Source organism: Pan troglodytes, chromosome X, assembly GCF_028858775.2.
Source record: "Pan troglodytes isolate AG18354 chromosome X, NHGRI_mPanTro3-v2.0_pri, whole genome shotgun sequence".
In the NCBI taxonomy this organism is placed as follows: domain Eukaryota; kingdom Metazoa; phylum Chordata; class Mammalia; order Primates; family Hominidae; genus Pan; species Pan troglodytes.
The window spans coordinates 99,046,957-99,062,476 of record NC_072421.2 but is presented as its reverse complement, the minus strand read 5'-3'; the positions used below and the strand labels follow the sequence as shown (position 1 = coordinate 99,062,476).

Below are 15,520 nucleotides of genomic sequence, written 5' to 3'. Positions count from 1 at the left end.
CAACAACATTCTCTATGGTTCCATAAAGGCCCCACCTTAACCAACCTTATAAAGGAAATCTGATACAAGCACTAAAACTTCTTTCTTCTAGTATACTTTCTTATTATTTCAAAGTTGTAACTGTTTACTTACATGGATACCAGAATTGGCAAAGAGGACACTTTTCTGTCAAATGCCCCAAGGACCCTAAAATAAAATTGGTCCTCTCTGTATGTCTCCAGAATACATCTCAGCACTTATTGGTTCAAAGGGCCTCTCATGTCCATCCTCTCCTTACCATTCCCATGGCCTCCAGTAAAATTTCAAACCTTTATTATCTCATGCCTGGAGTAACTTGTGGTAGCTTCCTGTTTTTCCAATCTCCAGTCACCACTCCTATCCCCGCCCCAGCTTGGACTCCTGCTGCACATAAATCTACCATATCATTTTCCTTTCGTCTTGTCATTCCTCTGGTCACAAAAGGCCTTGATGTCTCCCAGGGGTGGACGTAGTAATATTCAGACACCCCAGTTTAGCAGTTAGGGGTGCTCCACGAACAGGACTCACCTCTACTGCCTGACTCTCTCTCTCTCTCTCATCACTACCCTCCCTACACTTTGCACTCCAAGCAGGCCAGCACTTCTCTCTGGAGAAGGATTCCCATCTCCATGCCTTTTTTCCCATCACTCCTTCCATCTTGAGTGCCCTTCTGATCCTTTTGTATCCTTGAAGCCCAGCTTACCTAATGGTCCCCCTCCTTTGTAAAACTTTCCTTGAGCACTGTTGCCTGCAGCAGTTTCTGCCTCCTCTAAACACTGATAGGAGGCATCTGGCCGTGATTGGAAGCTCCCAGTTTTATTGCTATCTTTTTGTTTCCATATATCTTGCCTTTCCAAACAGATCATAAACTCAAGGACAAGGACAATGACTTTTTTCTGCTGCTTAAAACACACAACTTTATTGATGACATAAAAATAAAGTCTTAAATGTATAAACATAAGTCCACACAAAGGACCAAAGATTACCTTACTTATGAAGAATCCATTCAGTTTCTGCTCATGAAGCATACTAAAAATATCTCAATCCAGACAAGATAAAAATCAACACATGTATTTTTAGTACAAGCTTGAATTCATTTGGTGTTCATAAAATGGTCCAGCTATAGACCATCATAGGTAACATCAGTTTCAAAGTTATAATGCAATTTACAATGTGCATTACTTCCAGAGTGCAAAACCAAAATATTACTCAAATTTGTTTGGGAACATACAGCCAATCAGAGTTTACTTATTAATAGCTCAACTCTCTCTTTCACCTCAGGGTCATTGCATTCTGCTGCTAAGGCTCGAAGTTTCTTGGCACATGCTTTAGGTCGTTGGAATAGGAAATAAAGGGAATTTTTACTGAATTTGTCCTGGGTAAATGCTTTTGCTCTTCTTTTAAAATGGTAATTTATATTTTCAAATAGTGAAAGAGCATTAAGAATATTCTCCTTTGTCTCTTTCTTGCTAAAAATGTTAATCAGTGATGTTGGTGCATTGGCAATGAGCAAGTCTTTTGTCATAGATGGATTTTTAGAGAAATTCAAAAGCATTCCCAAAACATGGTCTTTAGTTTCTCCACTTCCCACTGTTAACAAACGAAGAAATTCTGAAATATAATTTGTAACCATATGCTGATATTCACTGGTAATAGTCAGATGCCTTATCAACCTTAGTCCAGCCAACTGCACATTTGAATTCAAGGGATAGGTGACAGTGTCTTCACATACTTGGTTTAAGTAAGTTTTAACCTTCCTATGGTTTTCAGCAGCCACTGAGATATTATTCAGTGCATTTAAAGCCTTCTGCCTAACACTGGGGTAGGGATTATTGAGCAAGCTTTCAATAACTGAAATTCCACCTACATTACGAACAACTTCATGAGAATAAGAATAATCAGCACTGTTATATAAAGCATTATTGGCTATTTCATGAACAGAAGGATCTTCAGTCATCTCAATCATGCAAATGAGTTTTTCAAGATCTCGTGGATCCATATTAGCTTCGTGTTTACAGCGGCAAGACCAGGGCCGAGTTTTTTCCCCAGTCCTGGTTTGTTTTCTGGACTCATCTTCAACTGGGAAGCTGGCCTCACTTTGGTGTGCAAACTTAGTTTCCGACCAGATCATGGCTCCATCCCATGACCCCATTCCTGCCCCAGGGACCATGGACGGATATATGCCTCTTGACTCAGATGACTTTTTGGCTTTAGCCTTAGGTGCAGATTTGTCCTCACTTGTGTTTTCATTACCAGCACAGAACCAAGACCCTATATCAACTCCACCAGCAGCCTCAAACTTATCCTTGATGCTGGTGTTATCCCCAGCTCCAGACTCAAAATTGGCATCTTTCCCACTCTTAGATCTGAACGTATTACTGTTCTCACTCTCGGCCCAAAACAAAGACCTTAAACTGATCTCCTCAATATCAGGGCTGGACTCTCTACTTAGCTCATCCTCTCCCACATCCCTAGCCAAGGTCCAGGACTCTACACCAGCCTCTTCCCCAGCCCCAAGCCTAGACTCTACAGTGGTTGCATCTCCATCCCAGGACCAAACCCCAGCCCCAGACTCAGCCCCAGCCCCAGCCCCAGCCTCAGCCCCAGCCTCAGCCCCAGCCCCAGCCCCAGCCTCAGCCCCAGCCCCAGCCTCAGCCCCAGCCCCAGCCTCAGCCCGAGCCTCAGCCCCAGCCTCAGCCCCAGCCCCAGCCCCAGCCCCAACCTCAGCCTCAGCCCTAGCCCCAGCCTCAGCCCCAGCCCCAGCCTCAGTCCCAGCCCCAGCCCCAGCCTCAGTCCCAGCCCCAGCCCCAGTCCCAGCCCCAGCCCCAGCCTCAGCCCCAGCCCCAGCCCCAGCCCCAGCCTCAGTCCCAGCTCCAGCCTCAGCCCCAGCCCCAGCCCCAGCCTCAGCCCCAGCCTCAGCCTCAGCCCCAGCCTCAGCCCCAGCCCCAGCCCCAGCCCCAGCCCCAGCCTCAGCCCCAGCCCCAGCCTCAGCCCCTACACAGGAGCCCATATAAGCCACCTCCTCAGATCTAATCCAGGAGCCACTACTAGCCTTGTTCTCAGCCTCAGTCCTAGAACAAATGATGGCCTCTTCCCCAGCCCCTGATCTGGATGCAGTAGTGGCCTCATCTTTATCATCAGGCCTGGACACAATATCAGCTTTTTCCTCCGTCCAGCACCAAGACCCTATAACGGCCTCAGCTCCAGGCCCAAACCAGAATCCTTCATTGGCCTCCACCTCAAAACTGACCTGGAACCTTCCACTGGCCTGGTCCTCAGATCTAGCCCAGGATCCTCCAGTGGCCTGGTCCTCAGATCCCATCCTAGATCCTCCAATGGCCTCATTCCCAGGCCTAGATCCAGCCCAGGATTCTCCACTGGCTTGGCTCCCAGCACCAGCCCAGGAGCCTCCTCCACAAGCCTGATCCTCAAATTCAGGCTTGGAACAGTCAACAGCCTGATCCCCAGGCCCAATCCAGGACCTTCCACTGGACTGATTCCCAGTGCCAGCCCAGGACCCACCACTGGACTGGTCTGCAGGCCCCGGCCTAGCTCCCCCAAGGACCTGGCCACCAGCCACACCCCAGGAACCTATTCCACTGGACTGATCCTCAGACCCTGGCCTGGAGCCTCCACCAGTCTGGTCCCCAGCACCAGGCCAGAACCCCCCTCCAATGGCCTGATCCTCAAATCCAGGTTTGGAACAACCACCAGCCTGATCCACAGCCCCAGCCCCAGTCCAGCAGCTTCCACTGACCTGACTCCCAGTGCTATCCCAGGACCCAGCACTGGACTGGTTCATGGGCCCTGGCCTAGACCCTCCAACATCCTGGCCACTAGCCCCACCCCAAGACCCTCCATTCGTCTGACTCCCAGGGCAAACACAGAACCATCCACTGGCCTGGTCCCCAGTGCCAGCCCAGGAATCTCCACTAGACTGGTCCCTAAGCCCCAGCCTAGAATCTCCAACAACCTGCTCCCCGGCATCAGCCCAGGACCCTCTGCCACTGACCTGATCCTCAAATATAGGCTTTGGCCCAACACTAGCTGGATGCCCAGCCCCAGTCCAGGACCCTCCATTGGCCTGGTCCACAATCCCAACTAAGAATCCTCCACTGATTTGGTCCCCAGAGTTAGCCCATGACCTTCCACTGGACTGGTCTTCAGGCCCCACCTTGGACCCTCCACCAGCCTGGCCACCAGCCCCAGCCCAAGACCCTTCTTCAGTGGTCTGATTTTCAAATCTGGGCTTGGACCCACCACCAGACTGATCAAGTGTCCCAGCCCAGGCCCCACCACTGGACTGATCTACGTGGCCCAGCCTAGACCCTCCACTGGCTTGGTCTGCAGTGTCAGCCCAAGACCTTCCACTGGACTGGTCCTCAGGCCCCAACATTGACCCTCCACTAGCCTGACCACCAGCCCCAGCCCAGGACCCTTCTCCACTGGCTTGATCCTCAAATCTAGGCTTGGACCCACCACCAGATTGATCACTAGTCCCAGCCCAGGACCCTCCACCGGCCTGATCCACAACCCCAGCCCAGTATGAAACACTACTCATATTCCCAGCCCCAGCTCCAGCCCAAGACCCTTCACTGGCTTGGTTCTCAGCCCCAGTCCAGGACCCTCCAATGGCCTCTTCCCCAACCCAGGACACCCCACTGGCCTGTCCCCCAGGCCAGGACCCATCACTGGCCTGACCTGCAGCCCAAAGCTCTCCAATGGCCTGATTCCCAGTGAGAGCCCAAGACCCCCCACTGGCCTGGTTCTCAGCCCCAGTCCAGGCTCCTCCACTGGCCTTGTCCCCAGCCCAGGTCCCCTCACTAGTCTGACCCCCAGCCCAGAGCCCTCCACTGGCCTGCTCCCCAGCTCTAGCCCAAGTCCCAATACCAACCACATTCTCAGCCCTGGCCCCAGCCCAGGACTTAACACTGGTCTCATCACAAGCCACAGCCCAAGACCGAATAATCCCAGCCTTATCACTAGCCCCACTCCAGGACCCAATACTGGCTTCATTCTCATCATCAGCCCAGGACACACTATTTTCCCAGTCTCCATCCATGGTCTGAAACCTAAATTTGATCCACCGCTCAGCAGCAATCCAGTCTTCAACACCAATCCCATTCCAGTAGTAGTCATGGATGTTAGGCTGAGTCTTTCTGCAGGCTTGAGTGCCTGACCCACCCTCACTCTCAGAAGTGGGCATAGCCTCAGCCTCAGGCTTTGCATAGGCCTCATCTTCTGCTGTGGCTTCTGCCTCAGAAGTGGACATAGACTTGTCCCTTGCCCCAGGCAAGGTCTCACCCTGGGAACCGGCCACAATCTGAGGCTGGGCAGAGTGCCTTGTGCCTGCCCCAGTCCCTGCTTTAGGCACAGCAATGGTATTGCCCTTGACCTTATTCCTGGCACCAAGCAAGGTCTCACTCTGGGAATTAGCGACAGCTTGGAGCTGGGCAGAGCCCACTGTATCTGCCCCAGCCTCTGCCTTAGGCACAGCATTGGAATTGCCCCTGACCTTATTTTTGGCCCCAGGCAAGACCTCACCCTGAGAACTGGCCACAACCTGGACCTGGACAGAGCCCATTATGCCTGCCCCAGCCTCTGCCTTAGAAATAGCATTGGAATTGCCCTTGACCTTATTCCTGGCACCAGGCAAGGTCTCACGCTGGGAGTTGGCCACAACCTGAGGCTGGGCAGAGCCCATTGTATCTTCTCTGGCCCCTGCCTTAGACACAACATTGGAATTGCCCTTGACCTTATTCCTGGCACCAGGCAAGGTCTCACGCTGGGAGCTGGCCAAAACCTGAGGCTGGGTAGAGCCCACTGTATCTTCTCTGGCCCCTGCCTTGGACACGACATTGGGATTGCCCTTGACCTTATTCTTGGCACCAGGCAAGACTTCACCCTGGGAATTGGCCACAGCCTGGGGCTGGGCAGAGCCCCTTGTATCCATCCCAGCCCCTGCCTTAGACACAGCATTCCAATTTCCCCTGACCTTATTCTTGGCACCAGGCAAGGTCTCACAATGGGAATTAGCCACAGCCTGGGGCTGGACAGAGCCTGTTGCACCCATCCCAGCTTCTGCCTTAGACACAGCATTAAGATTGGCCTTGACCTTATTTTTGGCACCAGGCAAGACCTCACCCTGAGAATTGGCCACAGCCTGGGGCCGGGCACAGTCTGTTGTATATGGCCCAACCCCTGAATTAGGCACAGTAGTGGGATTGCCTCTGACCTTATTCTTGGCACCAGGCAAGACCTCACCCTGGGAATTGGCCACAATCTGGGGCTGGACAGAGCCTGTTGTATCTGTCCCAGCCCCTGCCTTAGACACAGCATTGGAATTACCCTTGACCTTATTCTTAGAATCAAGCAAGGCCTCACCCTTGGAACTGGCCATAATCTGAAGCTGGGCAGTGCCCATTGCACCTGCCCCAACTTCTGCCTTAAGCACAACATTGGGACTACCCTTAACTTTATTCTTGGTGCCAAGCAAGGCCTCACCCTGGAAACTGACCACTGCCTCAGGCTGGGCAGAGTCTGTTGTACCTTCTCCAGCCCCCACCTTAAGCACAGTATGGGGATTGCCCTTGACTTTATTCTTGGCACCAGGCAAGGCCTCACCCTGGGGATTGGCCACAACCAGGGACTGACCACAGACCCTCTGGTCTGCCTTAGTCCCGGCTTTAGAAGTGGCATTAGGATTGCCCCTACCATCAACCCTGGAATCAAGCAAGGCCTCAGCTGGGGTCTTGACCCCAGCCTGAGGTTGTGTACAGGTTTTCATGTCCATCCCAGGCCCTGTCTTACACTTGGCTTTGGCTTTGCCCCTAGCCTTACCTCTAGTATTAGGTAAGGCTTCACCCTGGCTCTGGGCCATACCTTGAGCCTTCATATCCACCCCAGCTCCTTCCTTAGGCATGGTATTGACATTGCCCCTGACCTTAATTTTGCCATCAGACAAGGTATCAGCCTGAACACTGGCCACAAGCTGAGGCTGTGTACAGGACAACATGTCTGTCCCATCCCCCACCTTAGCCATAGCATTGGGATTGCCTCTGCTCTTATCCCTGGCATCAGGCAAGGCCTCAACCTGGGAATTGGCCCTCAAGTTTGCCTTGGCCCCTGCTTTAGTCATGGCATTGGGATTGCCTCTGTTCTTAACCTTGGCATCAGACATGGCCTCAGCGTGAGTACTGGCAACAGCTTGAGGCTGAGCAGCAGCTCTCATGTCAGCTCCAGTTATTGCCTTAGATATGACATTGGTATTTCCCCTACCATCAACCCTGGCACCAGACGTCACCTCAGCCTGTTTCTTGGCCACAGTCTGAGGTTGTATACAAGCTCTCACATCTGCCCCTGCCCCCACCTTACACATGGCATTGGTGTTACCCCCGGCATCAATCTTTGCCCCAGGAATGGCCTCAGTCTGGGTTTTGGCAAAAATTTGAGGCTGAGCAGAAGCCCTCGTGTCTGCCCCAGACTCTGCCCTAGACATGGTTTTACAATTCCCCATGTCCTCAACCCCAGTACCAGGCATGTCATCACCCTGGATCTTGGTCACAGCCTGAGACTGTGCACAGGACTTCATGTCCACTCCAGCCACCTCCCTGGACATGCCATTGAGATTTCCCCTAGCATCAACTGTGGCACCAGGCCTGGCCTCAGACTGAGTCTTAGCCACACTCACAGTCTCTTCCAGAGCTCTTGTCTTGGTTTCATCCACAATTCCAGTCTTGTTCGTGGCCCCCATCTTGGCCACTTCCCTGGGTGCTGCCAAGGTCTCACTCTGTGTAACCATTACTCTGTTAATCTCTGTCTCTTTTTCAGCCAATATATGAGTTTCAGCTTTGGTCTGGGTCATTGCTTCTCTCTTGGCCTCTGTCTTGGCAACCAGCGCCCAAGCTTTAGCCTTGGTCTGTGTCACTGCTTCTTTCTTAACTATTTTGCCAGCCTCAGCATCAGTTTGGGTCACTGCTTCTTTCATGGCCACTTCCCTGGCTTTGGCCTTGACCTCAGTCAGAGTCACTGCCTCTGTCATGACCAGTGTTCCAGCCACCACTTTGGACTCAGATTGAGTCTCTGGCTCTGCCCCAACCATTGCCTTGGCCTGAGAGTTGGCTCTGTGTATGGCTATAGCAGCGGCCTTGGTCTCTACTTCAGCCCCAGGCCCACTTCTTGCTCCAGTTTCTGCTCCAATCTCAACTTGGGGTTTAGTCTTAATCTCTGCTTCATTTATGGCCAAGGTCTGGCTCTGTACCCCAACCACAGTCTCCATCTTAACTGTGGATCCATTTCTGGCAAGAGTCCTCACACTCTGGGCTCTTCCCTTGGTAAATTTGTAAATGTAGTAGCAGGTGCCAGCCCAGATCACCAGTCCTGCAGTCACCCAGCCCACTTCCTGAATGCGGCCCATGTAATCACCCCTGCTAAAAGCACGAACAAGGTATGGTAGAGCGCACTCGGGCTGGGGTAAAGAGAGTGGTAGTTGTGGGTGTAGGCCTGTGAGGGTGCTGGTCTTCAGCCACTCAAAGGCCACTACAGCTGCCTCTGGAGGTGGACCTAGAAGTGGAGGAAGGAAATGGACTAAAATTTCTCTTCTGATTTTGTTGCATCATACAGATAGATACACAGAGGAACAGAAATGGTAGAACCATGTGCTTGGTGGAAGAGAGGATGATTAGCAGCCTCTCCATTCCTCTTATTTCATCTTCTCTCCACCTCCCCCAATGCCCAATAATTTTCTTCCAAGATACTTCTATATACATTTCTATACACCAAATGAACAGTGGAAAGGATGGTAGGAGGTCTGACGATAAATGGGAGCAACCGAGAAGTCCCAGACTTTGATTTCTACTGGACCTACTCTGGTCACCTGTCTACAGGGCCCCACCCTCATACCAACCTGTAATGATCCGAGGCAGTTCCCTCCTCTCCTCTTGCTTCTCTTGGCAATACACCCTAAAGTAGATATATAAATTCATGAGATCTCTGGACCTAGAGACAGACAGACAGATGGAGGGACAGATGGGAGTAGAGAGTTTGTTCTTGATGGGACAGACATATTATTAGCAAACTACCTTTCTACGTTTCTCAGTCCACCCCACTCCCCAAGACACTGTCACACTCTTTTCCCTGTACCAGAATTAAGGTGAGGGTATGGAGTAAATGACAGGGATGGTGGGAAAGGTGGCTGGAAAAGGAGAGACTGAGGATCCTCATCCTCCAGACTGGTCACTGGTCCTTACTGGATGCACACTGGTCTCCACCACCCACTCTAGAGGTCTACCCAGGCAGTCCCCACACTCTTACCAGTCTATACCGATCAGGAGCAATCTCCTCTTTGTTTCTTTGCTTCCAGTGATCTTAAGCCCTGCAGCAGACATGCAGGCAGATCTATGGACAAGTAAACAAACAGTAGGTAATGGAAACCGAGTCCCTGGTAGAACAGACAAGCAACCTGATCCCTGACCCCAATGTCTGCCTCACCAGAGCCCAGGTTCTATATACTAATGTGTACCATCTCATGGTCCCCCCATCAAGTCTTCCCCCAGTCATACTCCAGCCCACCCTTACCCCCATATTCCTATCATTTCCTGCACTGAAATCCACAGGAGGCATGGCAGCACTGTGGCAATCCAGCACTCCACTGAGACCCTCTTAAATCTCACCCACCTCCTATGCCCACCCTCTCTTGTCATCCCCAGAGACTACCCCCACTTCACACCAACCTCCATGCTTCTAGATTGGTCTCCTCCTCTTTCCCTTGCTTCCAATGGTAAACAGCCCTACTGCAGGCCTATGGGAAGACCTTGGAACAGATGGAGAAAAAGAAGAGAGTGGATGTTAAGTACTTGTGACACTTACCATCTAAGACATAGGTCCCTGTACCTGCCTGCCTGGATTTAGAGACCCATTTGCTGGCAGAAAAAAAAAAAAAAGCCTGGGGCTTCCCCAGCACTGAAATGTGAAGGATGGAAAAGGGAGGCAGGAAAAGTAAAAGGCAACAGACAGAGGCACGTTATTTTATTTTATTTTATTTTATTTTATTTTATTTTATTTTATTTTATTTTTTATTTATTTTGAGACAGAGCCCCACTCTGTCACCCAGGCTGGATTGCAGTGGCAAGATCATGGCTCACCACAGTCTCGACCTCCCAGGCTCAAAAAATCCTCCCACCTCAGCCTCCCAAGTAGCAGGAACTACAGACTGTGCCACCATACCCAGCTAATTTTTAAATTATATGTAGAGATGAAGTCTCGCTATGTTGCCCAGGCTGGTCTTGAACACCTGAGCTCAAGCAATCCTCTTGCTTGGGCCTCTCAAAGTGCTGGGATTACAGGCAAGAGCTACTAGGCCCGACAAGGCAAATTATTTTAAAACCACCTGTAGGGTTCTAGGGATTTCCCCAAAAGCCCACCATTTCCTTCACCAAGATGGTCAGGTAGGTAGAGGGATCTGGAAAACTGAAGGATGGCAGGAGAGATGGGAGCCCCCAGATCCCATACTCTAGAACCACAACCTACTGCTGTCCACATCCCTTTCAACCTATCTCTAGGAGTCTCCAGCAGAAGAGAAAAGCTATAGGGGAAGCCTTTTGCTTCTACAAAATCACTATCCTTCCCCACCAAAGGCTATCTAAAAAAAAATAATAATAATAATATTCTTTAATATAATTTATCTTTTTCTCAATATTATCTGAAATGCAAATAAAAGCATCTGTAGAAAAGTTTGCTGTCTTCATTGGTCTTCAACATACAATTTAAAAGTCCTAAGCTTGGTAAGTAAAATGCAGTTTAGGGAAAGTCCCCAAGCTAGCCCCACCCCACATCCCAATCAGACAGCCGCACCTAAGTTCCTGTCATAGAATTCATATGGAACTCCAATGGTTTAGATAGTGTCTGTACTCACACTAACCTCCTTGATCCAGTGCAGTTTTCTCCTCTCCTTCCTTTCTCCTCGCCGCAAACAGTGCTACACCGAACTACTGTCCGACAGACAGGAGAGAGTAAAACCACTTAGTGTTGGTCTAGAGCCCAGGACATAGATCCCAATACTCGCCTTTCCGGGTTCAGGAACCTGGTTATCAAACGTCCCTCCCCACAGTCTGAGACACCACCCTTACCAACCCCACCGTCCAGTCTCTAAGGCCCACCATTTTCTCTGCAAACGCCAACGTGGCGCATCCCTTCCACTAAATTGAGCAGGAAGCGAGCGGACATGTGTGGCCAGTGATTAGAGCGATGGGCATCTCAATCTCTGTATTTCCCTCTGGCAGAGACAATCTCCCCACAAATCAAAGCCCACGGTTCGCCTGCACAGATGTAGGCGGGGGCAAGGGGGCTAGGGAGAATCAGAGGCAAAGGCTCCTCGAACTTGAGGCAGCATAGACCACCGCCCCCTCAAGCCCCGTAACCGCTGCCGGGGTCAGTGAGCTTCTGCCGGCCTGGCCAGGGCGCGCGGGCCCCGGGGCCCTTACCTGCTCCGCTTTCCCCGGGCCCGATGCCAGCCCGCCGAGCGCAGGGCAGCGGGGAGCTGGTAGCCAGATGCGAGTGACGACTGCAACGAAGGCTGCGTAGCTCTGCAGCTCCGGGTCACGTGAGGACCGCGCGTCACCGCCGAGCTCGCCCTCCTCCCCAGCACCCCCTACCACCCACCAAGGGCCGGCGGCCAGTCACCAGGAACTCCCCCCTCCTCCACTCCGCACGCACAGACATCCCCGTTCTCTGGTCTGTGCTCGGTGCCCCAGTGCGCACGCCGTTGTCACTCATCTCCGTCCTCTCCAATCTGAGGGCCCACAAGTGGCATCATCGCCTTGTGGTTGGAGTTTACCCATCTTCAGTTACAGGGGAGGGTCTGCATCCCCCTACCCACTCCCGGCCCTTGGCTGTGGCCTTTTATGTTTCTTCTTTGAGTAATCACTTCTTTCTCTCTTAGACTATAAGACCAGCACTCCCCACCCGCCCCCTACACGACCTGCCCTCTCTAAGTACAATGCCTGCACCAAATGGGCTGTGGAAGGGGGTATCAGGAAGGAAAGCAGAAGGTGCAAGTAGAGCTTTAATGTTCTTTTTTGTGTTCCTTCTTTTTTCTTTTAATATGACATTCTTTTCTAATATTGTAATCAGAAAATACAGTATAGCCATTTTCATTTGACACAAAAAATATTCAGGGTGTAAAAATAACAAAAGACTCATTCTTTTGTTTACATTATTTTGTGCCACATTTTAAAATGTCTTCTGTTACTGCAAACTATTTTACAGCTTTCAAAATTGACTAGTAATTCTTGACATTTTAAATACAAAATTGTCCTAAACAAAACCAGCACGTATTCAATATGATCTATAAGTTAATCTTTGGAAAGACATTTCGTTTTCTAATATTGACAGTTTTACACAGGTGATTTGTAACTTTTGAAGTTCTGGCTGAACTCAGCATCTTTTTTCAGGTGTCTAAGACCTTCTTCAGAGAAGACTCCTAGAGGATATATTTAAGACCCAACTCCTGATGAGCCTAGTGCTTTACTAGTGACTTCCCAAATTAACCTGCTTTACTAGCGACTTCCCAAATTAACCTGTTTTCCATTCAAGGGGCTTTATTTGGATTTTACATAAGCATGTAATCAGATCAGCCTCACCACACCCATGGAACAACCAACTGCTAGAGCTTGGATGGAAAGGAGACTTAACAGGTGGAATTTTCATCCGTCGTAACACTTGAGATCTCGCCGGTGTCTGCCATTCATGTACTACACACTACCCTAGCAGTGGCGAGTGTTCAATATTTTCCAGTGGAGATGGTGGTGAGGGTCTGTGGATGACTGTGAATCACTGCAACACACCTGATGTCCGTGTCATTATTTTTTTCCCTCACAAGTGGAAGGGCAATGTACAGGATCCCAAGCAATTGCCAAGAAAAAGAAGTTTTTTCATGTCCTGCCTTGTGTTACAACTTCACTGCACCTCCCATACAAGCCCCTCAGAATAATCCCAAAACTCAGGGACCAAATATGCAGAAGTTAGTCCCCACGCATCCACCTGTCCCCGCTGAGGAGTCATACTCCAAATATAGACCCTCCAGGCAGCCTCTTTCTTAGAACATTGAAATAGGACACCCCAGAGGGAGGGGCTTCACTGTGAGGGGCCCCTGTGTGGAGGAGGCCCTTTCAGGAGCCAAGAAAGGAAGTCCTAGTGCCTTACAATCTTACTAATGGCTTTTCAGAACTCAATTGAAAGTGATGAACTTACTTTCTCCACCAAAGGAAAATATTGATAAATTAATTGCTTACAAATTTTAAACTTTGGTAAAGTAAAAAAAAAAAAAAAACCATAAACATTGACTGTCAAAAGGCTAACTTGTAATAATCTAAAAGCTCTTACAGATCATTAGTAAAATGATAAACAACCCAATAGAAAAATGTGCCAAAAGACATGAACAGATTTGTTCACAGAAAAGAAATAGATTACTAATAAACATATGAAAAGATGCTCAAAGAAATGCAAATCAAAGCAACTATGCCTTACCATGTTTCAAGTATGATTTTCTCAAAGTTTAGAAACTTGATAATATTGTTGACTGGTTTGTCAAGAAATGGGCACTCCTCTACTCTGTTGGAGGCAGATATTGATGCAACCTTTTTATATAGGGCAATTTGGCAAACTCTATTAAATGATAACTATAATATTTCACAAATTCTTTGACCCAATAATTCTATTCCTTGGAATTTAGCCAACCTATATGCCTACACAGTTTCACAAAGATATATTTACTAGAATTTTTTTTTTTTTGCAATGCTTGTAAGGTTTGAAAAAACTGACGCAGCCGGGCACAGTGGCTCACACCTGTAATCCCAGCACTTTGGGAGGCCGAAGCAGGTGGATCACGAGGTCAGGAGTTCAAGACCAGCCTGGCCAACGTGGTGAAACCCCGTTTCTATTAAAAATACAAAAATTAGCCGGGCGCAGTGGCAGGCACTTATAACCCCAGCTACTTGCAAGGCTGAGTCAGGAGAATGGCTTGAACCCAAGGGATGGAGGTTGCAGTGAGCCTAGATCACGCCACTGCACTCCAGTCTGGCTGACAGAGTGAGACTCTGTCAAAAAAAAAAAAAAAAAAAAAAACCTGACGCAACATAAAATGGCTATTGATAGGGGAGAGATTAAATAACTCATGTTATATTTATACAGTGTGGCTGATGGAGTTAGCTCTGTGTATCCCAGTGGAAAGATAATTGGGGTGTTTTAATATTTGCTGTTTACTTTACATACAAATTCCACAAGAGTACAATTCTAGTATAAAATTCAAACCCAAGGCCAAGTGTGATGGCTCACGCCTATAATCCCAATACTTTGGGAGTCTGAGGCAAGAGCATTACTTGAGGCCAAGAGTTTGAGACCACCCTACATAGGTTTCCCGACATAGGGAAACCCTGTCTATTAAAAAAAAAAATAGCTGGGCTTAGTGGTGCATGCCTGTGGTCCTAGCTACTTGGGAGGCTACTTGGCAAGAAGATTGTTTGAGCTTAGGAATTCAAGGTTACAGTGAACTATGATTGCACCACTGCTCTCCAGACCGGCAATGGCGTGAAACTCTGTCTCTGAAAAGAAAAGAAAAGAAAAGAATAGTCAAACCCAGAAAAAGCACTAGTACCACTTTCACTCCCCTATCCTCACCCAAATCACAGTTACCTCTCCATTTTAAGTTTGGTGTATTAACCTTTTGTATACATGATATACACATACATGTCTTATTAAAATATATAAATGAGATTTTTTTTTATATGGAGTCTTGCTCTTTCACTCAGGCTGGAGTGCAGTGGTGCGATCTTGGCTCACTGCAACCTCCACCTCTCGGGTTCAAGCGATTCTCATGCCTCAGCCTCCCTAGTAGCTGGGATTACAGGTGTGCACCACCATGCCCAGCTAATGTTTGTATTTTTAGTAGAGACTGGGTTTCACCATGTTGGCTAGGCTGGTCTCAAACTCCTGGCCTCAAGTGATCCGACCACCTGGGCCTCTCAAAGTGCTGGGATTACAGGTGTGAGCCACCACGCCTGGCCAGGATCATAATTAACATACTGTTTTGCAACTTGCTTTTTTTTCATTTAAAATTATGTCTCAAAGAGCTCTACATACCAGTACATTTAAAGCTGCTTCATTCTTTTTAACTGCTGCATATTATGAGTTCTGGATCCGGAGCTAATAAAGCAAGGTTACAATGAACAATCTGGCACATACAGCTTTGCCAACAGGTAGAAGAATTTCTTTAGGATATTCTACTATAAATATAATTATTTGCTTAAATGTATGAGATTTTATACATTTGATATTGCCAAAAGAAGGATGTGAGATTTTATATAGTTAATGGATATACCACCAAACTGTCCTCCAAAAAGGCTTGGCCAATTTATACCCCCATCAAACATAAGACAGGATCTATTTCCCCACACTCTCATGCACACTGTGTACAAATGTTTCTCAACTTATAATGGGGTCATGTCCA

General features: G+C 48.9%; 1 protein-coding gene across 6 annotated transcripts in view; it reads right to left on the bottom strand.

Moving 5' to 3' along the window:
- Nucleotides 1–904: 904 nt before the first annotated feature.
- ARMCX4 (armadillo repeat containing X-linked 4) overlaps nucleotides 905–15,520 on the bottom strand; it is a 75,449-nt gene continuing 60,833 nt past the window's right edge. Inside the window, exons 1-6 of one of the 6 annotated variants that reach the window (XM_054676845.2) lie at nucleotides 11,499–11,590; nucleotides 10,937–11,006; nucleotides 9,750–9,829; nucleotides 9,331–9,414; nucleotides 8,924–9,015; nucleotides 905–8,580 (exon numbers count right to left, since the gene is read on the bottom strand). In XM_054676845.2, coding sequence (XP_054532820.1) covers nucleotides 1,256–8,580; nucleotides 8,924–9,015; nucleotides 9,331–9,404 — 7,491 coding nt within the window. In that variant the 5' untranslated portion in view covers nucleotides 9,405–9,414; nucleotides 9,750–9,829; nucleotides 10,937–11,006; nucleotides 11,499–11,590 and the 3' untranslated portion in view covers nucleotides 905–1,255. Of the gene's footprint in view, nucleotides 8,581–8,923; nucleotides 9,016–9,330; nucleotides 9,415–9,749; nucleotides 9,830–10,930; nucleotides 11,007–11,498; nucleotides 11,591–15,520 lie in introns of those variants that run through there. The other 5 variants (XM_063804543.1, XM_054676850.2, XM_054676848.2 and 2 more) reach the window with 5 other exon arrangements.